This window comes from Solea senegalensis, linkage group LG4 (assembly GCF_019176455.1).
Source record: "Solea senegalensis isolate Sse05_10M linkage group LG4, IFAPA_SoseM_1, whole genome shotgun sequence".
NCBI classification, from domain to species: Eukaryota; Metazoa; Chordata; class Actinopteri; order Pleuronectiformes; family Soleidae; genus Solea; species Solea senegalensis.
Window position 1 is genome coordinate 8,461,160 of NC_058024.1, and position 24,648 is coordinate 8,485,807.

Here is a 24,648-nt window from a genome sequence, read left to right on the forward strand (position 1 = left end):
GTGGCTGTAACATTTCAAAGCTTGTCGAATTCCACATGGAAAATATCAATATTAAATAAGTTTTGTCAGTCACCACTGCAAGGGTTATATGATTTTTAATATCAACAATGTCCACCAGATTCTTACTTTTGAAAGGTAGCAAAGTGACAGCTTGCACTCTGACTGACTGGCGGTCGTGATAAATCAACGTAGCACAGGTCAGGAGCAGAAGGAAGGACGCAGAGATGTTCTGCACACGGTAACATGAACGTGCTGTGGAGCAACATATGGAAACAAAAATGGTTCAACAGGCACAAAAAACATATTCATTGATTGATCCAGTGAAAAACAGGCCACACATACTGCGCTTAATCGATATAAATGTGCAAAGAATCACAGAATTCTGACTTTTATGTGTCTCGCAAATACATTTGATTCACATCTCAATGATCAGTTTCTCTTCTCTTCTTGATATTGAAAAGAGGGAGCAGATTGCATAATGAATGTGATTTATTTATTTCTTGTGAGTATAAATGTTGACCAGCTCAGAGAAAGCACATCAGCTAAAAATATATTGATTACTGGGATAACAGTATCCATATGATTCATGTGATATATTGAAAGAAAAGAGGCAATAAAAATAAATTATCTGAACAACAACAACAACAATAATAATAATAATAATATTATTATAACAATAATTATAATAAACAGTGTCAAATTAGGATTCATACACATATTGTTTGCTTGTTTTTTTTTGTTGAGAAAATTCCTTTTAAAATTGTCCATGAGGAAAAAAAAGAAGGAAATAAAAATCCAGCATATTTTTGTTTAAGGTTACGAAGGGGCCTGCAGTGTGTGGGACAGCCCGATCTAATACATTTACAGTATTCACAGTCACATAAACCTGCTCAGCACATGCTGAACCACACTGTGGACAGTCAGGGCGTCAGTGGGGACAGTTGGAGCAAAACTATGAGGTGTGGTGGCATTTTTGTGTTTACATGTGAATCTTTCTCCATCAAAATATCTACCCATAGATAAGAAGCAAAACAAAATGTCCTTTCCTTGATACATCTTTTCTCCAACATTCCTGTGACATCACCAATGTCAAAACCAAGAGACAATCAAGATGAAGATGCACACTGTCACACTGTCCCCACTGTCCTTATAGTGAGACCCTCATCTCCTTTAATTAATCTGTCATGATCTTGAAATAGCTCAATGCTAACCCCCCCCTCTCCGTCTGCTCAGCCCATGGCTGTCACCATGTTAGAGTGGTGTGGGTGGCCGAATGACGGGTGTATCGGTGTGGGTGTGGGGAGCATGTGTCCGGCGTGGCTAAATGGTGGCAAGTGGCCCATGGACATGTGCCCGGCCAGAGAGGCAGCACTGAAGGGAGAGTTCTTGTCGTGAAGGTTTTTGGAGAACTCCTCGTAGCTGTCGCAGCCTCGCTTGCTCTTTTTGGATTTGTTGGACATTTTGCGGTTGCGTGTCTGTATTCCCTCCTTCTTCATGGTCAGAGGTCGGTTTACCTGTGTACACAAGGAAAAGAGGCAAGGCGGTTAAACTCTGGAGAATCTTATGCACTTGTTGGTTTGTTTGTTAACACTTAATATTTGTGAGGTATATTTTAAACGTGTTCTCGTGTGTTCCTCAGTAAAGCAGTGTTTAGATCTCTTCATGCAGTGTGTACAGGAAGTCTAATTTCACACTGGATGCATGTGCAGCACGTGACAATAGCAGTGACGTTCTGCTGTATCTCATGTGCATCTCCTCCTCAGCTACTGTGGAGCATAGTTTGTCTTTGAAAATCATAAAATAAATACTCTAAATACTCTTCTGTGCTCAACTAAATGCCAGGACTCTTCAGCAAGCAATATATTTTTTGTTGAAATAAAAAGAACGGCTCAGGGAACAGAAACACGAGTGATTTTACTTTGAAACAGAAACAGGACGTGACACAGAGGCTGAAACTGTGAAGATTGAGTATTGTCACAATAAAAAAAGGCGAGAGGTTTATTCCCATAATAAATAAAAACTATGCTGCACATGCATCCAGTGCCAAACTGGCTGAAGTGATTAGTTTTATATAAAGGCAGATGGAGGTGCTTCTTGTCCCCGCCCACCCCTGTGCTGCTGTGGTATACACACAAGCGCTCCCTCAGTCCAGTCTGATAGTATTGACTGATCAGATGAAGGACAAATAATGTTACAACATGTTTGAATAAACAAAATATCACCAGACATGTACACACTGCAGCTTTAACTTGACATTATTATTTTATGTCCTTGTTGTTACATACATATATATATGTATATGTATATATACAGTATATATATATACATGTGACTGACACTAACAATGCAGCTTACTAGTTTTTTTTTTTATAACATTTGTACAACAATAGACCTCACAGAGGAATAAGTTACAGTATCAGAATACAGAGAAAACGCTAAAACCTCGGAAGATTTTAATTGTTGATTTTTTTTTTATCTTTTGGAGATTTGTTGAGAAGAATATTCTCATGATATGTGAACGTCTAACTTGCTTAAAGATCACAAGCAGCACACTGATGCTTGCAGTCTTGATGTATTTGGAGACTGGCCTGGTGGCAGCCCCACTTAACTACAGTCTGACCTTTGTGACTCTCAGGGGATTATGTCTACCATGGAAACAATAAAGCACAAAGAAAGAAAACACCAACAAGTCCAACAGTGTCAGAGAGTAAAACAACCCTCATCCTCCCGCCCTCCTTTCCTCCCTCCTTCCCTCCCCCCCTCTCCTCACCCTTATATCATCCCTCACAGCTTTAGTCTAACCTGCCTGCCCACAATCAGCACTGGAGGACTTACGTTGTGCAGCTTGTAGTAGAGGCCACAGGCGTTGCACACAGGGTCGCCGTTTGCATTGCGTCTCCAGAGTGTGGTGGTGGTCGTCTGGCAGTTAGCGCAGCAGGTGCCTGCTCGTCTGGCAGCAGACTGCAAGACACAAAATGTGCAATACAATTTAATAAAATAAGAATCAAAACCGAAAATGTACATTAAGAGCAGAATGAAAGTAAGTGTCCCTGTGCTACTAGATATTAAAAGCCAATCTAAATACATATGTGTTAAGTTGGGCTTAAAAAAGTGCCGGATCAGTGATGATACACAAATAAAAATAATACTAATAATATAATAATCTGATGACCCTGTCATTTATTTGCATTGTAATACTATGACTATACATTTTAAAGTAATCTATGAACACATAGTACATGCATTTACACACACGCCTAAACAAAATCTTATCCCTAATGTTAAGGATAACCAGTTAATGTCTAACCCTAAACTCAACCTAACCACAATTCAAATCCTAGTCTTAAACTTAACCAGTTCCTCAGAAAATAGGTTCTCCCTCATTATAGGACCAGGTTTTGGTCTCCACAAGGACTACTGTGCCTGACAAGGTCAGTGTTTATGCCAGAAAAGGTCACAAAGTAACAGATACAAGAACACACACACACACACCTAAACCTGTTTTCATATTTTAGTGAGGACACCTCATAGCAATAATGCATTCTCTTGCCCCTTACCTTAACCTTAACCATCACAACTAAGAGCCTAACCCTTACCCTAACCTTAAAACCAGATCTTAACCCTGAAATGGCAGCGGAGATATTTGTTTTGGACCTCACAAAGATATTAATACACACACACACACACACACACACACGGGAGATGCCTTAACCTAAACAAAACGTTCACCATATAGCCTCTGCTTTGTAGTAAAACATACACTGTTGTGTAAATTCGTGAGAAGTAATAATTATACATGCATGTGCCTAAAGCTAAAATTAATATAAGTCATTTCAAATATTCACATTCACAAACTGTAGGCCCTCTGTTCACTGACGGTGATTTAAATGTATATATATATATATATATATATGTTTATAGTATAGTATATAATATACTAAATGCCAGTCGTTAGATGACGTTTTGACCATTTCCACACGTAAACTCTCTCTCTCTCTCTCTCTCTCTCTCTGATTAATAGTCACCCATTCCCCCGCAGCCTGCACGTCTGTCCCTGTCCTCCTGTCTCCCCCTCGTCTCTCTCTACCTTCTCTGTGAGGAGCGCGTGCAGAGCTTGACCACTAAGAAAAAACGAGCTCTGAGTTTATTATATAGTCCAGAGGCCGCAGGAGGAAGCAGGCGCTGGCCCCGCTGCTTTATCTGGACCGGTCAGATATATCCGGATAGGAAACAACTGGAAGGCTGCAGCCTCTGAACACAAGCTGCTCTGCGCCGAGCAATACGGAAACCAGGCCTGATATACGGCTGCTTTTACGCATTTGTATAGCCGCGTCGAAAGACTCTAAAATAAATGGGAACCTAAATATGAAACGTACTGCGTGACACGACACAGAAACGATCCTTCGACTAATACGCATCAAAGTCAAGATTTTTCTCACCGTGCGCATTTTACGCACCACACCTTTTTTCCTTGCGCGTCGGATTTTGCGCACATTACAATCATTACACATAAAGAAATGGTCTTTTACTCGATTCTTTTCACGTTATCATCGTATCTGTGGCCTGTCAGTCCACGCAGCCAAGAGTTTCTTCGAGATGAAACAGTTTAAACTCACATGTCCTTGTGTCCTCGACCCTTTTCATCCTTAATTAGGCTTCTGCTGATTTAATAAGCTTTATTCTCAAATGCTGTTTTCATTTCACAGCTGGCTCCTGGTGCACTCATGCATTCAGGTGGTAGAAGCTGCTTTGAGTTTATATTATTAAGACACATCTAGACATAACTAGCAAACATACCAAGTGTTTAGTATTTTACAGATTAGATTTCACCCCTTAAAGTCTCTTCTCTTAGTGTTTAATTTCTGATCTTGTGTCTAAATGAATGAACTGCTCAGCTGAAGAAGAGCTAGTAAAGCATCCTTCATACTGTGCATTGATATTTGGCTGAAACCAACTCCAAATGTGTTCTGATCCTCTTCACTGAGACACAAATGTCTGTCCTGTAAAAAAACAAAAAACTTCACTACATGTAAACTTAAAAATGGAGCTACTGCACAGCAAAGAACTGGGATAACTGATATTCTAACGGCTTGTTTCGGAAACAGGAGGACATTCCTCAACCAGCAATTTCTCAGTTTATGTGACAAGTCCAACATCATGACGGATGGAGACACATGGTTTTCACTAGACTGCTGCTCTGCTGCCCACATGTCAGAGTAAAACAAACAAAGACCTGCATTTAAACACCTCACAGCACATTTAAAAGACACCAGCATCACACAAACACACACTCACACAGCAGCAGCAGCAGCAGTAGTGAGAGTTTTGAGGGATGGATCAGTCTGGCCCTGCTATCAATGTCAGTATCAGAAGTAGTAGTAATAATGATAAGAGAAACAACAGAGACAGCTCCACTCTGCTCACAGCCTGAGCTGAAGGGGCAAGAGGTGAGCGACAAATACAATTCCTGGAAGCTGATTGGGAAAATATAACTTTCCTGGCATTGTACACCCCAACCTCCCGACCTCCCCACCTCCCTCCCTCTACCTTACACTTTTCATTTATTTACTGCCACCTCTACACTCACTCTCTCACACACACACACACACTCATGTTCAGCGAGGAGACTCACCAGCCTGCGCTTGGGTTTGATGAGCGGTCTGTTCTGGCCGTTCATCTTGTGGTACAGGCCGCAGGCGTTGCACAAGTAGTGACCGGTGCTGTCACGTCTCCACAGAGGCGTGGACGTGGCTCCACAGTTGACACACTCGCGGCCCTCTGAAGAGAAACACACAGATGTCACATCTGTGAAATCAAACGTGACAGTCGTTTATTCAGCCACTTTTAGACTTTTGTTCAATTATACTACTACACACACACACACACACACACAAAACATGATTTCAACAATGTATTTATTTATAGACACTACTTTTCTGTATCGTGTGGGTTTACCATGTGCTGTTTTCAGTTTGAGCTTTAGGTTTTACACACCTTTTTTTGTTTTTTAATCAGTAGAGAATCATATATCTGTAGGTTGTGAGCAAGAAAATGAAGTGGATATTTAGACAATTTCACTTTGCTTTAGTGTGAATTACTTCTTTATAGAAAGTTGTCTTTCTAAACTAGTCTGATGATGAAAAACATGGATCTTTATTCTGTGTACATTCAACGTAAAGCCTTCAAAACACAAGTCAAACCAGTAAGACACAAAATGCCCATCAGTACTTTTGGATTAGTTTTTGTTCTTGACATAATCACAACAATGCAGAGATTGTACTGAAGTCAGCAGAAGACATTTTGCAGCCAGTTGTGATGTCAGCTCATATTTCATAATAAACATGAGGTTATGTTACGCCGCTGTGCTGAGAAGTTAGTTGAACACAATCCGGTTTGAAGCTGGAAGTGTCCTGGTCTGTAATCAAGTGACAATCAGGGCAATGTATTGATGTCTTATGTAACAGAGAAGCGACTCTGGCCTAAATACTGAGGCTTTGGCTCGGTGCACCTGCGGATCTTCCTTTCACACCTCTGGGCTGAATCCAGCTCACTGTTCTGCTGCAGCCAGATCAGGCGTAATTACAGAGTCACGCTTCACAAAAGAGGATTATCATAGTCTCTGTGTGTTGGAGAACAGTGGAATGCAGGCAAAGGCCTTTAAAACTATATTGATTTAGGGGCGGGAGCATCATGATTATTCATATTGTGACTATTCTTAGTTTATTGTTGATTTATTTTAATTGCCGTAATCCCGTTTACAGGATTTTAAATAAAGGTTAGTGCAGCTCAAATCACAGCACATGATGCAAGAGGGCATGATGCAAGTGCAGTGACTGAAACTGAATAGATTGGAATACATTCAATGGGTTATTTGATGCTGTTTATTTAAATGGGTTAAAATGAAGGAGTGCATATTTCCTGGCATTTTACATTTTCGCTTCTAGGTTTTTTTGTATTTTATTTGCATATTTTCCCTTTTTAAAAAAAAAAAAACGAATTCAAATTATTTTTGTATGTTAATTATCTTGTATTTGATTGACTCATAAATAATTTGATGATGTGATTTGTATGTTTGATGTGCATTACATTTGAATTCTGCAGAGTACCACTGGATTACAAAAATGTGTTTGCTTATTTTGAAATTTCCTGGGACTCACTTTTTAGTTTTAGTTTCCCAGCAAATACAATTGAGCCCACGACTATTTGAAGCTCAGTTTGGTTTGTTTGAATTAATTTTTTTGTTGAGTTTAGGGATTTTTATTGTGTTTCCAGTGGACTCACCGGTGCAGGAGCGAGCCTTGCCTTTGTTTCTGGGGTTGAAGCTGGATGATGCTCCCAGCAGACTCCCTGGGTGAAACAGACTGCTGCCGTACTCGTGCGCCGCCGGGAGAGAGTAGGCTGGATACGTGGGTATGGGATGATGGGTGGAGGGCGACTGCGTGCTCAAAGAGGCCAGGCTGCTCCTGAGTGGACTGGATCCCTCCATTTTCATCCCCTCCGCTAACGACACCTGATATTTGATAGATTCCTTCTCATCCATTCTGGTGGCAGGAGACGCGGCCCCCGGGTCTGGTGATACGTCCTTGGGCGGTGTCGGAGGGAACGTGTACAGATGCGGGCTGGAGTGGGAGGGCGGCGTTAGCGACGGCGCGGAGACCGTGTTTGAGTTGCTGCTGCACGGGTAGACCGCGGAGAGGCCGCCGGGGGACGCGGAGCCCGGGTGGTGGAGGCTGGGTTTGCTGAAGGGACTGACGGCCCAGGCGTTGTGGTGGTGAGCAGCGGAGAGAGCTGCTTTACCACCGTCCAACCATGAAATCCCCGGGCTGTGGAGGAGATGAGGTCGGCACACCTGAGTCCCCGTCAGACGAGCTGAGAATAAAAAAACAAAAACAAAAAACGTATTATTTATTATAGAAATGATGGAAACCTGATTTATTTTCAGTCTCATCATTTCACCTGAAACGTCTTCAAATCTACTTATTCTTATGCAGAATGGATTTTATTACATATGTGAATGAGAATCTACAGTCATTCTTTTATTTGTTGTGTTCCATGTCTTCTTGCTTTGGATGCAAACGTAAATAATAACAAGATGTGTTGATTTACTGGCATCATGTAAATACATAACCTAAAATGGACACGTTCACTTAACTAAAATATGCATTCAAATACATTAAAAACGAATTATTATTATTATGAATTGTCATATTAATTCTAACAAGTGAAATTGAATAATAAATCAATTGATAACGGTCGTGTAAAAAATAAATAAATAAAACACACAGAAATTTGAATTCACATTTTAGTCACACACCTCAAAAAACACATCATGTGTCTGAAATTTGAATGAAATAAAAAATAGGAGCAGAATTGTTATAAAGATGAAAACAATCAAACCATTTAATTCTTTTTTTTGCAGAATATATATATTGTCAATGCACATTCACGCAGACGCTACAGCGAAATGGGATGCGGCCATGAGTGCAACATCTGCTTATAGAAATATCAAATACATCTATTCTCTAAAAAAAAAAACAAAGAGACACACACACAATTATATTTGACAATTTGCTGTTTTTTTATTTTATTGTATGCTCCCTTTAAAACAAGCGGTGCAGCTGTGGCTCTTGGAATAAAAAACAGCATTTTTTTAATACTCATCTCTCAGTGAGTTCCGTGCGTGTCTCAGGTATAATAAATATCATTATTATTGTTACTGTGGCTCCATCTTACCGTGCGCTTGGCCGTAGGACACTCTGGCCCGGGCGGAGTTGTGGTAGTACGGGTTTCCCTGTGAGTCCAGGTGATTAAAGAAAACATCCACTTCATCCGGAGGCAGGAGCTGCGTCGTGGGCTCCATGTACTGGTGACCCAGGCCGTGGTGGGAGTCCGTGTGCTGTCCGTTGAGCATGGCGTGATGCATCCAGCGGGGCTGGTCAGCCGTCACATCCATGTCTCTAACTCTGTGTGCGAATGCGTGGGGATAAGATGTCCTGGTTCAAAACGCCTCCTTTACGAGATCTTCACTGTGTCCATTTACACAAGATGTTGTGTTATTTTGTTGTTTTTCTCCTGAGTTAAACTGTGATCTTCTCCGGGACATCAAGTCGAGTTTGACACATGAAACCTGCAACAAGCAAACATCAGATGTTAATATTTTAAAGCCAGAGTCATGGTGTCTAAACGCAGAGCACACACACACGCACACACACACAGCTGCGGGTTATGGTGTGTGTCCCTTCACCCACAATATTTACAAACAAATCTCTCTTTATCTCCATATTCTCACCATCCCATAATACGCTCTTTCACTATAAAGACAGTGAAACACAGACCTGCAGTGTATCCTTCTCTCTGTGTCCGATCAGCTCGAGGCTCAGTGGTAAACTGTCTCCACTGAGTCTGTGTGTGTCAGTGTGTGTCGGTGAGTGTGTGTCGGTGCTGCAGCTCTGTCGTCGGTTGGTGTTTGTCAGAGAAACTCCGTCCTCTGGGACTCAAAGCAACACGTAGGACTGTGGCTGACAGCGCGGGGCGAACCTTGTCAAGAGACTCGTGGGCGGAGTCTCTAATGAAGCCACACTCAGCCAATAGCGCGGCACCTCTGCCCAAAACATCAGAGCCCCTCACACACACCCACCTCCACCTCGGAACATCACCAACAGTAAACTGTATATTATGTTATATAATTTAAAAGACGCAGTCTAATCTAGCTTCTTGGATTCCAATATTGTTTTGTTTTTGATATTTCACAACAGTCCTGGAACACAATATCCACCTACTTTGTTTGTGTAATCTACGGGAGCACATACCATAAACACATGTTTTATTAACCATCAAACCACAGATACAGAGATTTTATATGGATCAGAATCAAGTTTGTTTTCAAGTTTCTTGAACGATAATTCACTATCTATTTAATTTAATCGTGAATCGTTTTCTCTCTTGGACATTTGTGGCATTAATAAATAAATATTAAGCATTACTGCTGTTATTAATTCTTATTAATGAAGAACAAACACATGTCGTCCATGTTGCAGTGCGCACGTGACTGTGATGGTAGTCGAGTGTGTATTAGTCCAGTTCAGACTGCGTCTCTCTCTCTCTCTCTCTCTTTCGTTCTCTCTCTCTTTCTCCTCGCACATGATGGACAGACAATAATTGGAGAGGGAGCGCGTGCAGCCTCGGCCAGCAGACACTGCCGCCTTCTTGACGCCGTTTCCTGACGTCAGTGCATCTAAAAGAAGAGGAAGAGAAAAAAAAAACACACAGATCCAGGACGTGAACTTTTTCTCTCTCACACACACACGCACACACACACACACGCGCGCGCGCGCACACACAGACGGGGGTTGCCTGCTCGGTCTGTCTCAGTCCCAGCGGATGAACTCGAGGAAGAACACTGCAACTGATATTTACACTGTGGCCGCATAAATAATACATCTAGTACATCACACACACTGACCCCACTGAGATTTCTAAGAACATACCAACCACTAGAAGGCGGAGAGATCAGATCACACCACATTGGATTATCTTAAATTAAATTAAATTAGATTAGATTCGAACTCATCGTAAACACAATTAACGATCAAAGTCTCGCTGCACAAATGACAAAATGTTTCGTTTGCTCTGAAGTCATTTGGTAAAATTGTTGCCATAAAGCAACTCATTTATGAGCAGAATAAGAACACTATATATTGAGAGGCTTTTGCAGCTCAGTGTAGATCAACACAAGGGGATTACGTTTGAATTTAACAGCCACAAAAGGTTGAGATACTTTAGTTTATCAATAGCGACCTCTATCTATCTATCTATCTATCTATCTATCTATCTATCTATCTATCTATCTATCTATCTATCTATCTATCTATCTATCTATCTATCTATCTATCTATCTATCTATCTATCTAACTATCTATATATCTATCTATCTATCTATCTATCTATCTCTCCCTCTCTCTCTCTCTCTCCATCTATCTATCCATCTATCTATAGTTTTTGTTGTAATAAAAGTGAGATAAGTCATATATATACATATAAAGTGTGTGCAGCAGCAGCAGCACACAGGAGGAGGAGAGAGGAGAGAGGAGAGCGTGGCGTTCACCGGAGGGACAAGTGTAACAGTATTAGAGCTCATCAGCATGATAATGTGGAAATACACATGCTTTGAGTGTGAGCCCTTTTGATCTGGCGAGGCGATAAAACCTTATCGACGGCGAACATCCACTTCCATTTTAGGATTTGACATTAATTCAATCCGCTCTTCTTTTTTTTATGCCTCCCTTCTTCTTTTTCTTTTTTCTCACGTGCACGCGCGCACACACGAACCCTGTTGAAAGAGAGAGGTCGAAGGCGGTTTCAGCTCTGAGAATCTCATTATGGGACTCGAATAAGAAGTGGCTTTACCTCTAATAAAATACAAATAATAATAGTATAATAAAAACATGAAGGAACAATATAATTGGAAGTGATGACTCAGCATTACCAACTAATTTAAAAACAAAGTTACAAATTAACAACAAGAAAACACCACATAACATACTGTGTATAGTTTTTGTGTTTGTTTTTTTAGTTTATGATACAATTATTAAAACCCCTATATTCTTATTATTATTATTATTAGTGGTAGTAGTAGTAGTTGTAATATACTACTACTAATAGTGTTATTATTATTGTTATTATTATTGTTATTATTAGTATTATTATTATTATTATTATTATTATTATTATTATTATTATTATTATTATTATTATTATAATAACAACAACAATAATAATAATAGCAGTGTTTTATTTATTAATTTATGTATTTGTTTTCCACGGTTAAATAAATATATTTTCTGCAGTAAGAGTGGATTTAACTGCTCTCTCGCTCACTGTGTGTGTGTGTGTGTATGTGTGTGTGTGTGTAGTCGCCCTCCCAGCTTGACAGAGAGGCAGAAAGACAAAATCCATCGCAGGATCCTTGGGTCTCACTGATTATAAGCCATCCCGGGGTAATTTTTCACCGGTGCTGGCTAATCTTTGTTCTTTGTGAAGATAATAAATAGCCTAATCGTTATCAGCGAGCTGCTGGAGGTGTCGCGGAGAATATGGGGCTGATCGGCCCCGGGAAATAGGCTCCAAAGTGCCGCGGAATAAATGCCATTTCTTATCTCCCTCTGCCAGATTATCGCTGCCTTTTCAAACTCGCACAACAAATACATCTAATGCAGGGGGATGCATCATTTACTGGAGCAGATCTGTGAGGATGATTGATAGATTGATAGATAGATAATGCTATGTGTGTCTGTGTGCACGTGTGGGGGAGCAAAGCGTGGTCTTGGCTATTATTTACAAGTTTAATGTTGTGCATGTGCACAGGCTTTATTCTCTGTATTTAAACAGCAGTAAACCCACTCGCTTTGCCATTACTATTATTATTTTATTTTTATTTTTTTCAAAAAAAGAGAGATTTATCTGCGGGAGCCATCTGAGGTTCCGGTTTTTGTTGGTGTCTTATTTCTTCTTTCATGTTGGATTTTAGTGGATAAGACTTAAAACAGACTCAGTCGTTTCCACACAGAGAGAAAGAGACTGATCTGAATAATGCTTTTCATGTGCTGGACATTTATTTATTTAATTAAAAATGCGACCAATATAAGCCGCGGGTACAGAGCTATAAAACTGCCGGGTTACACAAAAGGCCTTAGTAGATTGACAAGTTGATTAGGACCTATTTATTTATTTATCCATCTATGTATTTATCTATTTATCTATCTATGTATTTATCTATTTATCTATTTATCTATCTATGTATTTATCTATTTATTTATCTTGATTTTAACCCTTAACAACACTTTATATAACTGTTTGACCTTTGCCCAAATTATGATTTTTTTCTTTATACTGTTAACTATTTCATAATGATATGTATGTATATATGCGTGTGTATATGTATATATATATAGTATATATGTAATCTAAAAGATTACATATAATCTTTTACATACATTACATATATATAATACATATATACATATATGTGTATAGTGCATATATATAGTATATATATATAGAGAGAGAGAGATAGATATAGTGTATCTATATATCGCTCTATATATACACATATCTATATAAATATATATATACATATACATATACATATTTACACATATATAGAGATATAGATATATATAAAACAACAAAAAACTAAATAAGGATATTAGGAGAAGAAATCTGTTATCACTTATCCACTTTCTGGTTTGTCTTCAACTGAGACACAAATGTAAATCATAACCAAATTTTTTTTTAAATCGGATTACTATAATCTTGATATTCAACCACAAAAGCTTTATTTCTTTGTCTCATGAAGAATAATAATAATAAAAATAAAGCCCCTGTCCTATAGGCACAAAGAATAAAGAATAAGCTGTGTGTGCCTTGTAATGTAAACACATTGTGTGTGAGTGTGTGTGTGAATATAAGGAGGGACCAGTGCAGGCAGAAAAGGTATTTCTTTCCCCAACATACACAAACTGAATTGTTAATAACTTGGCTGCTGCTGCTGCTGCTGCTGCTGCTCTGGGTGCTGCTGATGGTCTCCAGGGTAACGGAGATAACACCACAGCCATTTCCCATATCTTACAGTCTATTATATTCAAGGATTAGCTCTCCTTTCCAAAAGGTCAAATATAAAGTCAAGTCAGTCAGGGTCTCTCTCCTCCTCCTGTTCTTCCTCCTCCTCTTCTTCAGTGACAGAGCATTTCCTAGTTTTCATATGAACCCAGTGATGACCTTTGCTTCCATGATGTGTGATAGACGCGAACCTCCCACAGCAGACATCCCTGAATGTCCTGTGATCTTCTCGTGGTCTTCAGTGTTTGACATCAGCACCATTGATTTCCTTATCTGTGCTGTTGAGGCATCAGTGTTTATGTTTTCTATTACTCTCGTCCATAAACCATGGAACACCACACCTTTTTTTAACACATGTGACACAAAAACAAAGATGAGATGATAGAAGGCCTCAGTAGCGCTGAAGTAGCACCTAATAATCTTGCTGGAGAGATCCAGTCATTTTGCAGTTTATGGGATGTTCATGGTCCACAAGAGCCAAAGAGTGTTTTTTTTACGAGCCAGGTTTGGAGAACCTGGAGAACTTTTTAAAAGTCTGTAACTTTAGGCCTCGTCCTCCTGCTCTGGTCACTCAAACGTTGCAGCATGTTTTCATATCAGTGTTGGAAAAATTACAAAAGCGTGAAGCGTTTTTTTCATTTATTGAAAAATAAGGATCACAGCTGTTTTTTAAAATCTAGTTTTGATTTATATATTACTGAATTTAAATTAGATTATTTCACGAAATGTTTATTCTTATTTGATTATTTATATTTAAACTTAATTACACACTTGAATTAAATATGTATGTGTTTGTTTGTTTTAATTTAATTCAACGTAATTTACTTTAATTCAAAATGTAATGTAAATTCATATTCCAATTTAACCCCCTATAATGTATTTCATTAGTACAGGGTTTTTTTTATTATTTAATTCTTGTTTTTCTTTATCTAATGAAAGTGTGACAAGTTTCGATTATTGGTAAATGTTTAATTTCACTTTCACTGACACAGAAGGAAAAGCTTTTTTATGGATCACTTTATAGTTAGTGAGTGACTTCAGAAAATATGGTTGCGTGAAATTCTTTGCTGTGAACCTTTATCTCCATTTTGGAGGAGCTCTGATGGAGATAACTTTGTCACAAGCTGCATGTTGAGGGGAAAAAAATCAGGCGAACAGTGACACCTAGGGGTGAGAGCAGCATTTTCATCCTCTCTCTGTACATGGAAGATGGAGATGACTCTTTTGTTAGAGTTCTTGATGCACAATAATAGAACTGCACACACATTTATGAAAATCTGAAGCTGGTGTAGCAACAACACTGCTCCAAACTGATAAACTCTAATTAGAATAACTGTGTTTTCCTTTAAATGTTGTTCAAAATTAGACTAAATATTTCTGTTATGTTATCTTTGTGTTATTTGTGTTATCTTAGGTTTTTTTATGTTGAATATGTGGAATGAGGCTATTTAAAAAAACACACACAAATGAGTAAAAGAAAACACACTTGTATTTTGAATGTGTAACTTGACCTTGTGATGCCAGAACATACGTGAACACTGTGATCACATCAGTGTTTATTTGATGTTCTGTGAGACATAAGCACATCATCGTTGTGTGTGTTGTTTTAGTGGAAGACGTCGCTTTAGAGAAGAGGGAACCTGGTTTCCATTGCTGTGCGATTTGTTTTGAGTTTAAAGTTTTAAGATAATTGAGCCACAGTTTCTGAAAATGTGTGTAAGGAAATCAAATAATGACATCACATTTATGTGATTCCATATTTGAATTAGGTTAACAACCTTTTTTAAGAAAAAAAAACCAATACAGATTTGAGAGAATTTGCTTATTTTGCCCCTTTTTCTTACTTCTGTTTATGTATATATGAGAGGACCACAAGTGTCAATGAAAAGCATGAAGACAATTTAACAGATTATCATTGAGACACAAAAAAGGCAAAGTGAAGGCAACATTGATTTTTAATATGGTATTGAAGTACAATTCTGAGGTACTTGTATTTCGCATGAGTATTTCTGCTTCTTCAAATATATATCATATCTGGAGACATCTTACATTACAGTAGCAACAATATGATAATTATATTTAATAGAAATTTCATATTATGGTATGTGTATAGTAATCACAGAGTAACATCAATGAAAAGTCTCTGTGTGACAGGATGAATTTAAACTTTATAATATGGTGATTATGAATTTTGATTCAAAACATTTTCATGAGAAAGGCGTTCTCAGCTATTACTTTGGAAATAACATATGACTGTAATATTTTCTTCTATTACCAATATTATTACCATGACTATAATGTAATGTATATAGTAATGTAAATCATTATTATCTATCCCCATCAAATTATAGAGCATTATTATTTGCTATGACTTTATTGATCCACAAGCTACTCATTAGTATATATTAGTCATATTATCCCACAGTTAAATCGCACTCAATAGATTTAATTCAATACGGTATATTTACTTTAGTAACTGTTAATTATGTCAGACTGCATTACATATTATGTCCATTATACGGTACCTTTTTTTTTTTAACGCTGTTACATCACAGTCAAAGTTAGTTCACACACATCTCACTGAGACTGACTGTGATCTCTCTGTTTACCGTGGTGAAACGATGGATTTTTAACCCATTAGAGGTCACAGGTTCACCATTTCACTTCCTGCCAGGAGAGCGGCAGGAAGTGAAAGTTTACACCTTGCCACTAACAGCCTGTCCATCAACCGTGTCTCACTGGAGCTGTCCAGGGAGTTGTAGAATTTAAAACACCTTCGTTTTTACTAACTGTGGGTTTTTCACATCAGTTTCAGACGTAATACCTTTATTTTGTCTCTGCAAGGAGTACCATTTCCTGTGTGTGTGTGTGTGTGCGTGCGTGCGTGTGTCTGTGTGTATATTCCACACACAGTCACATTATGGGGACTTGTCTTCCTTATGGAGACAAAAATTCCCATAAGGTCCCCATAATGTAAATTACTACATTTTAAGGTGAAGACGGTGATGTTTTAAAGTTAGGCTGAGGTCAGGGTCAGGTTAAGGTCAGGGTTAGGATTAGGTCAGTAGTATGTTTAAGGTTAGACTAAGTCTCCAGGAAATGAATGTAAGTCAATGTCATGAGGTCATAGAAACCAGTGTGAGTGTTCCTTTATGGGTATCTTTGTGAGGAGCAATGAGTGTTAGGGTCAGAATCAGGTTCAGGTTAGGTATAGGTTAGGGATTAGGGATTAGGGTAAGGTATTTAGTTGTGTTGTTTAAGGTAAGGGTAAAATGCATTATGTCTAGTGAGTGTCCTCACTATGAGTCATGCACTAACATCACAGAGACTAAAACCTGAGGAAGTGGTTATAGTTAGGGCTAATGTTTGAATTGTAGTTATGTTAAGGATAGACATTCACTGATTATGGTTAAGGTTGTGAAGAACACTTTGTTTATTCGGTCCAAATAAATACGAGTTAATGCAGAGTCCTTAAGAGGGAAGCTTCACAGGCCTGTATGTTTGAATGTGCCGTAGTGAGCAAGTGTGCGTTTTCCAATGAGTGTAATAAAGCCCACAAATGTGCTAACTGGCCAAAGAAACTGCATTTATTTGCATCAATTCTAATTTTCTGTATTTTCCTACTATTTAAAAGTATTTCAATTACATTAAAGTTAGTCAAAGAAAACTTAAAGGCACACTCTTTTGTAGTAGCGTGGTCATACTGACGTGTTGAAACATGTTGGGAGTGCCAGGCGACGACGATGGCCTTTGTGTGCCAGAGAGTGCATCATCATCAACAAGAGCGTCAGGTTGTCTGTCAGTTTCTGAGGTTCCCATAGAAACACATGTTTTCAAGTTGGTATATGCGTCAGGTTTATGTGGGCGGAGCCGACTATGAAAACCACCATATTTATTTCATTTCATATTTGTATTAATACTAATTCTGTTGTTGTTGTGTCATTGAAATTGCTGCTGTTTTTATTGATTGATTTATTTATTTATTTACTATTATGTGTATATTTGACATGTGAGAAAGCACTTTTATTGCACCTGAGTATAGTGATCTCTTCATATCATCAAACTCATACTGTGGCTGTTTTGTCCCTCTGGGCTGCTGTAGAAATATGGCGGGACAATATTCGTCAGACTTTGTCAGAGCACAACAAGCAAATGTTTTGCTTTCAGCTTCTCCCTCTCTGTTTGTCGCCATAGTGGATGACCGCACACTTGATTTGATTTTTTACATCAGATGCCCTTTCTGACGCAACCCACCCATTTATCAGAGACTGGTACTGTCACTAAGAGTACACTGGTTATAGCCCCCATGGCTGGGCTGAACTTAGAGTGTCCAATTAACAATGAGGACAAAAGGCATGTTTCCTTTCTTCTTGGCTGCCCCACATAGAAAAAAGCTTGTTCTACGTCTACAAAAACAAAAACTTTTTTTTAGCAAATAAGCACTTAAACACTTGTGGTGACACTAAAAATCATCAAGTTCACCCTAATGTCAACATAAATGTACTGATTTGGATGTAATAGCTGTTGAGACATTTCAGTTTGGATAAATATGGTGGCGTGAGAGAGTGACATTTCCATCCCTGGACGCCCTCAAGCACGGCTAAAACTGAAAATGAGCCGAGACAGACCAGCTCCTCCTTCTTTTCTGTTTTCTGTCACTCATTTCATCCATGTTTCACTCTGTGAGCAGAATGAGTGACACATGACCTTGACCTCCAGCAGCTAGAAAAAAAAGCCAGACTTAACAGTGAGGGAATCTGTGTGCTTCATATTAGCTTCAGCTCTGAAGTGCGTGTCTTGGTGCAGTATTTGTCACTTGGCCAGTCCAGGTGCTAAGATTTAGAGAAGAGAAACAAACCTGATCAAAGCAAATTTACCACATCCTCCCTCTTTCCCAGCACACACACACATTCACACACTTACATTTTTAATACTGATAGTTGATGTTGGTTTGTTATTAACCGTCAAACCTTTTGCCGGGATTATATGATGATCACCTTCTGTCCTCCTGGTGCCTTTGTCTCATGCATGTTTGTGTCACAGCCTATAATCAGATTAGATTATGATCAGATTTGAGAAATAGAGTCTGCTATTCACAATCTAATCACCTTTCCTCAATTTTTTCACCAAGCACTCTAGTAAAAATAGATTACAATAGTTTTATGTACCAGCAAACACACCAGTAACATTTGACTCGACTGTTTCCTTCTCCACATCTAAAGTCAATGAAATAACTGCAAAGACACATACAATGATCACAAATCATCAAAAACAGACCAAATTGATGGCAAAACTGAAACAAGAGACAGAAAAACTACCTCAATCAACAAACCACCTCCATATTAAAATATAACAAGAAAATATTTTACATGTCACTACACACAATTCCGTTATCTCAAAATCCATCCATGCAGTATCTTTTAAATGTTCTAATAATGAAAAGACTCAAACTACTTCTAGTGAACAAAAGATTACATTTGAACTCTGCCATCAATCACTGTTTGGCCTTTTGGGGGAAGAGGAAACATGTTGTAAACAGAATACTCAAACAGTATATTATCACTGTTTAAACTCATACAGTGACTGTGTGAGAAAAGAGTTTAGTTTGTTTTACACGTCCTGTCTCTTCAGACACCAAATGCTTCACAGTGTCACAGTTTTCCTCTGTTTTCCGTACAAAGAGCACATCGAGCCACATCAAAGGAAATTTCAGTGTGGGTTTGAGCTTGCAGGTGGACGCTGGTGTGGTAGGTGGGCCTTAAAGTACAAGCAGGAACAGCAGCACAAGGCTACAGCAGAGGGAAAGATGGGAAACATTCTTTACAGCTTAGATTGTGAGGGAGTGTTTGTGACTTAGTTCATATGGACATAGAAATGCAGCTCTAGTTGACTGAAGGAACTCACAGGCTTTGCATTATTTTGCATTAGAACTATGTATAGAGCAGCATCAAGCAGCCTGTGTGCTCATAAATCAGTTATAGCTCTCATCAGATACCAGAACTGCATTTTATACACGTTTGCTTATTTCTTTTGACTATACGAGATGAATGACATGAATGAACGATGTGTATTTGTGTTTTACAAATATATACCTCTTTGGAATTGCAATGCATTCAATTTACAAAGAAATAACAGCAACAACCAAATATATGGAGAGTCTTAATGGTATTCAAGGTTCTGTATGCAGGACAGAGGCAAGTGAAGCTAACACAGATCTTGGGCCTTCTTCACAGCCCAGCCTGACCCTGCTCACATGCAGTTGCATTGTGAGGAACATGAGGACAGATTCTATTAAAAAAAATGAATAAATGAATAAAAATGTTTTTCAGGGTTACAAAATGGCACACACAGCAGCGCAGCCTCTGCAGTGCCTCCTCCCCCTCCCTGTAAAACCTCCACTTTCTTGAGCAGATTTTAGAAATGACAAGCGATGGAGTGAGGCCTGCTACATGGCCAATGTGTCCTCCCTCCCCTCCCTCCCCTCTCCACCCCAGCTCTTCACCACATCAGGATACACTTGTTCTGGTGAATTCCGGTTTCAAACGGAACGCTGCCTTGCTCTGGTTTTCTGCAGGGCCAGTATTAAAAGCAGACACATGCTGTCTCTCAGTGGCCCTGTGGTCAGGGAGGGGGAGCCTCTAACGGCCTGTTACCCTCACACACCTTTAAAAACCTCACCCGCTCCTGCTTCCTCCCCCTGAGACCTTCCTCCCATCCTCACCCTTGACAGTCCCCATGCACAGCCTTATCACTATGAGAGCAGATTAAACATTGAGAATTTCCATCCACTGTGAGTTTGTCACCTCCCCCAGCCATTTTCACACTGTCATGTGACCAAATCCCTTTTCTATGGTGACGGTTAGGGTTACTCCACACACTCCACGTTGACTGTACTGTACTTACTGTATTATACATACAGTAAAGCCTTCATATTTTATATTTTTGAAAAGGTTCTCTGCAGACCAGTTCTATTTGACCCTTGACCTTCAACCTCAACTAATGGTGCCCCGAGTGTTGGAACATTCTTTTTTTCTTCTTTCTTTCTTTTTATACATATATTTTTACCACTTTATTAATCAAACTTTGCAGTGTCAGTGTAAGACATCAAAACCACCAAAACAAATCACATTGTTCTGTAATATATAGCTTTAATACACTGTCATATGACAAACACAGCATTTTTTCCATAAAGACTGTGACCCAGTTATTGTCTTACACCGTTTGTTTTTATGCAGAGCACAATATCTATTTTCCTGTCATTTCTATCTTTTCTTTAACCATATTTTCTGTGTGTGAGTTGACGTTTCTCATGTGGAAGTGCAAGACAGAAAGAGGGGAATCATTTTCCGTGGTTCCCCTTTTGCTAAACAACACTGCCACCTGCTGTTCATCAGATAAACATTCAATTGAAGTGGTCCAGTGACTGTGAGCAGCTGGGAAAAAAAAATCCTGCCCTTGATTGATTTTCCTCAAAGTGTTTGTAAAAGTCTTTACACGCGATTTATCGTGTCAAACTCAAATGACCTGGGGGCCAACGAATGTCTCGCCTGGTCAAGAACAGGTCGGTCTAGTAGGAAAAAAACTGGGAAAAAACAACTGTGAGCAATATGAATATCTTTATTCATGATGATAATTCACAGAATTTCAAAATAAAAGTGCTTGATTGATATGTAACGACATATATGGCACAACAATAACACATTGATGATACAAAATGACTACTAACATCAAAAACAGAGTGATAAAAATTGGACAAACAACCTTATATGTAATTTAATGTTGAATAGTAATACATTTAATAATACATATATTCTATCTACATATTCTATCACCTTGCAGGCAGATGTGTTTACAAGGAGAGGAGGTCATGGGCCATGTTTTGTTTTTATTTAAACATGATTGTAAGTGGTGGGCCACTAGATTGACACCTCTGGATTTTGTGATCAGTACAGCTGACAGACAGTTTTGTGGTTTTTTGGAAGATGCTTGAATAACCTGATGATATTGCAGACAATTATAATATACTTTCATAATTTGTTTTAAAATATGAATAAAATCTATTATATTATTTAAACTCCAGTGTGTAACTTCTAGTATGGCTCGAGTTTTATGGATGATTCTTGGTCCATAATCCACTGTAATTTGCAACTGTCCTGCTTTACTAGTGCAGTTCTGCTCCTGCCTTCCCTCCATCAGTGGCATCAGTGAGGGAGTCATTGCGTCAGTATTGAGTGAACTCATTTGACAACGGTTTGAATAGAACACACATTTCTTTGTAATTAAAAGTTATGCACTACAGCTTTAATGTTTCTGTGATGACCAAACACATTCAGACCAGCCTGTGTTAAAAGACATCTTCAGATGAGACATCTTCCACATCTGTCTCTGGGGTCACAGCGGTTGCTGAACTGCGACTGACACATGGTCACATGTTCAGTTATAAGACAGGTTTGTGTTTTCACTCTCCCTTGTGTCATGCAGAAGTAAATGACATGAGGGTCACAGAGGGAACTCCCCTCAGAGGAGCACAGTACATCTCAGGGATGTGCAGGCTAACCGCTGCCCAGGCTGGGCTTCCGGCCCTGGGGCAGCAGTGCCTGCGGGTAGCCCTCACACCCTGCAGCACCCACCACTATCACCCCACTCCAGACATTGAGCCAGGATACTGTGGTGACACAAGCCTGAGCCTCTGTTCCTCCCTGTCAACAAGACTGATGGAAGCAGAGAAGAGGAGGAGAGACGACGAGGACAGGAGGACAGATTGATATTTAAAGTGAGTGTGCAGACCAGTCGGGAGATAATGTTGCAATCAGCGTGTGGATGAAAGAGAGGAGAGTCAGAATAAATTGAAACTGTGATTTTCTTTTTATGCCTGTCATATGAATTGACAGAATTTGAGCAATTCATTCTCCAGCACATTTGAAAAGTATTTATAATAGTGGATTTATTTATTTAGAACAACAGAACTCTTGCCAACGTCTCAATATAATTTTTTTTTAAATATTTTTTATCTTTGCAATTTCTTTCCTACCCGTTACTGTATATTCTGCAGACAGTGCAATTTCTTGGTCTTTTTAAGATGAGGAGGAGCCACCAGGAGGCAGAACATGACTTTCACCCTTTAACCTCGTGTTGTTTTATCCAGTATTGAAACACATACATTCTAAATCAAATGAGAAAACTGTTGCGGTATAAAGGTTGTATGGCTGAGTGGTTCTTAGGATCTTACTCATTGGTCATTTGTGTGTGTGTGTGCGTGTGTGCGTGTGTGTGTGTGTTTGTGCATGTGCATGTATGAATACAAACATGTCCAAGTGTCCCAGTGTGTGAATCCATGGTGTCTGTGAAATACTATGTCTGGTTGTGAGTCTGCTCCCTGTGTGTCTGTGTATTCAGATCCAAACCCACTGAGTCTGGTTGATATTAGACACACTGTTTGTTGGAGAGAATTACAGCCGTTTGAACACTGCTAAAATAGATGCACGCACGCACGCGCACGCGCACGCGCACACACACACACACACACACACACACACACACACAGGTTAGTGTAGCTATTCATCTTAGGGCACTGTACACTGTATTGGTTTTCATTAATTTGGAGGGCCTAAACAAAGAGTTATCCCTAACTTAACTTAACCAGGTAATACCTTACCTCAGCCTTAAAGCTGCAGTGTTCTGGTTCTGGTGTCGAGGTTATAATTCTGCCTGTTTGGTATTCATGAACAGAAACTGTGTAATATCATTTGTATGCGGTGTCCTTTATCTGGCAACGGGTCCTGTCAAGTAACTATCAGATCTGACTGCATTAAACTGCAAAATGACTGGATTTTTTTTATTTATGTTTATTTCTGAATTTTGTGGGCACCTCTATGTCTTCAGTCATACAAACATATATATATAACACAATATTCCATCATGATACTGCAATACCGCTGCATATTCGTGATTATTTTCAAACGGAATTGTATACTTATGATAAACATATTTATGAAGCCAAATTAAGTAAATATTAACATATGGACACCTGTAATTAAAATACCAAACAAAGTTATATATATATGACACACCAAACATATTTAGTGTTTAGTAGGATGTCGGCCATGTTTTCTATATAACATGAAATTCAGTGGCAAGTTTGGGACCTCTGCTCTGACCTGTTTGCAATTTGCAAACTACTGGCCCTGACAAGATTAGTGTTTAAAAAGAAGAGGACCTAAAGAAAAAACAAACAAACACACACACACACACACACACACACGGCCCTACTGTTACCAACATAAAAAAACCAGGTGAGTGTGTGTTTCGGTCCGTGTGTGTTTGACTTGATAAAAGTGGGTGGACGGTGGTTTTGGAGTATGACGAGCGAACAAACCTATCATGGGTCAGCATCAGAGTGTCAGAGCTTGCTCCTGGGAAAATATGAGCATGGTAAAGTGAGAAGAAATGCCTCTTTAAACCAGAGCTTACCAGAGTTTACTGACAAAATGTGTTGACGGCACAGGAGGTGGAACACAAGGACGTGCTGGTGGAGAGAATGTTGTTGCCTAAATGACACAGTGATGTCAATTGAATTTGATGAGCTGGGTAACAAAGGGAAACAATCACCTTACTCATTTATTTTACCTTTATTTAAGCAGGATACACTTGTTTTAAGTTCATGACAAGGTTTGACCTAAAATGCATGTGAATACTATTGCAAACAGTTTGACCTAGCAGTTAGTGGCATAAACAATCTCATAAGGTTAAATTGTACATTTTATGAGTAGTCTGGCTTATGTTTAATCTTTATTGTGCTGTACAGTATGTGCATGTTTGGCATTACAAAAAAGGTCATAAATATACTGAATGCAAATGATAATAATATGTAGACACATGTCTCACAGTCTCACTGTATGCATCCAGTGGTCAGATTCTTTTTTTAATGTGCAACAATGATGGAAATGAAATGTGTAATAGTTAAAGCTACAACCAGTATTTGCAATTTATTATTATCTCATATTTTACTATATTTTTCTTTGTTTCGTTGTT

The 24,648-nt window shown here is 38.9% G+C and overlaps 1 protein-coding gene across 3 annotated transcripts; it reads right to left on the reverse strand.

The window, feature by feature from the left end:
- Nucleotides 1-471: 471 nt before the first annotated feature.
- On the reverse strand, nucleotides 472-9,541 carry gata2b (GATA binding protein 2b). 3 transcript variants are annotated; one of them, XM_044025120.1, is made up of 6 exons: nucleotides 9,336-9,541; nucleotides 8,734-9,127; nucleotides 7,282-7,869; nucleotides 5,633-5,805; nucleotides 2,836-2,961; nucleotides 472-1,514 (listed from the first exon to the last, which is right to left on the reverse strand). In XM_044025120.1, exons 2-6 carry the CDS (start codon nucleotides 8,951-8,953, stop codon nucleotides 1,230-1,232), a joined length of 1,392 nt encoding a protein of 463 aa, XP_043881055.1. In that variant the 5' UTR covers nucleotides 8,954-9,127; nucleotides 9,336-9,541; the 3' UTR covers nucleotides 472-1,229. The 3 variants fall into 3 exon arrangements, with proteins under 3 accessions (XP_043881055.1, XP_043881057.1, XP_043881056.1); XM_044025122.1 differs by having other exon boundaries at nucleotides 5,633-5,778; nucleotides 7,303-7,869; nucleotides 9,336-9,540; XM_044025121.1 differs by having other exon boundaries at nucleotides 5,633-5,778; nucleotides 9,336-9,539.
- Nucleotides 9,542-24,648: the final 15,107 nt, after the last annotated feature.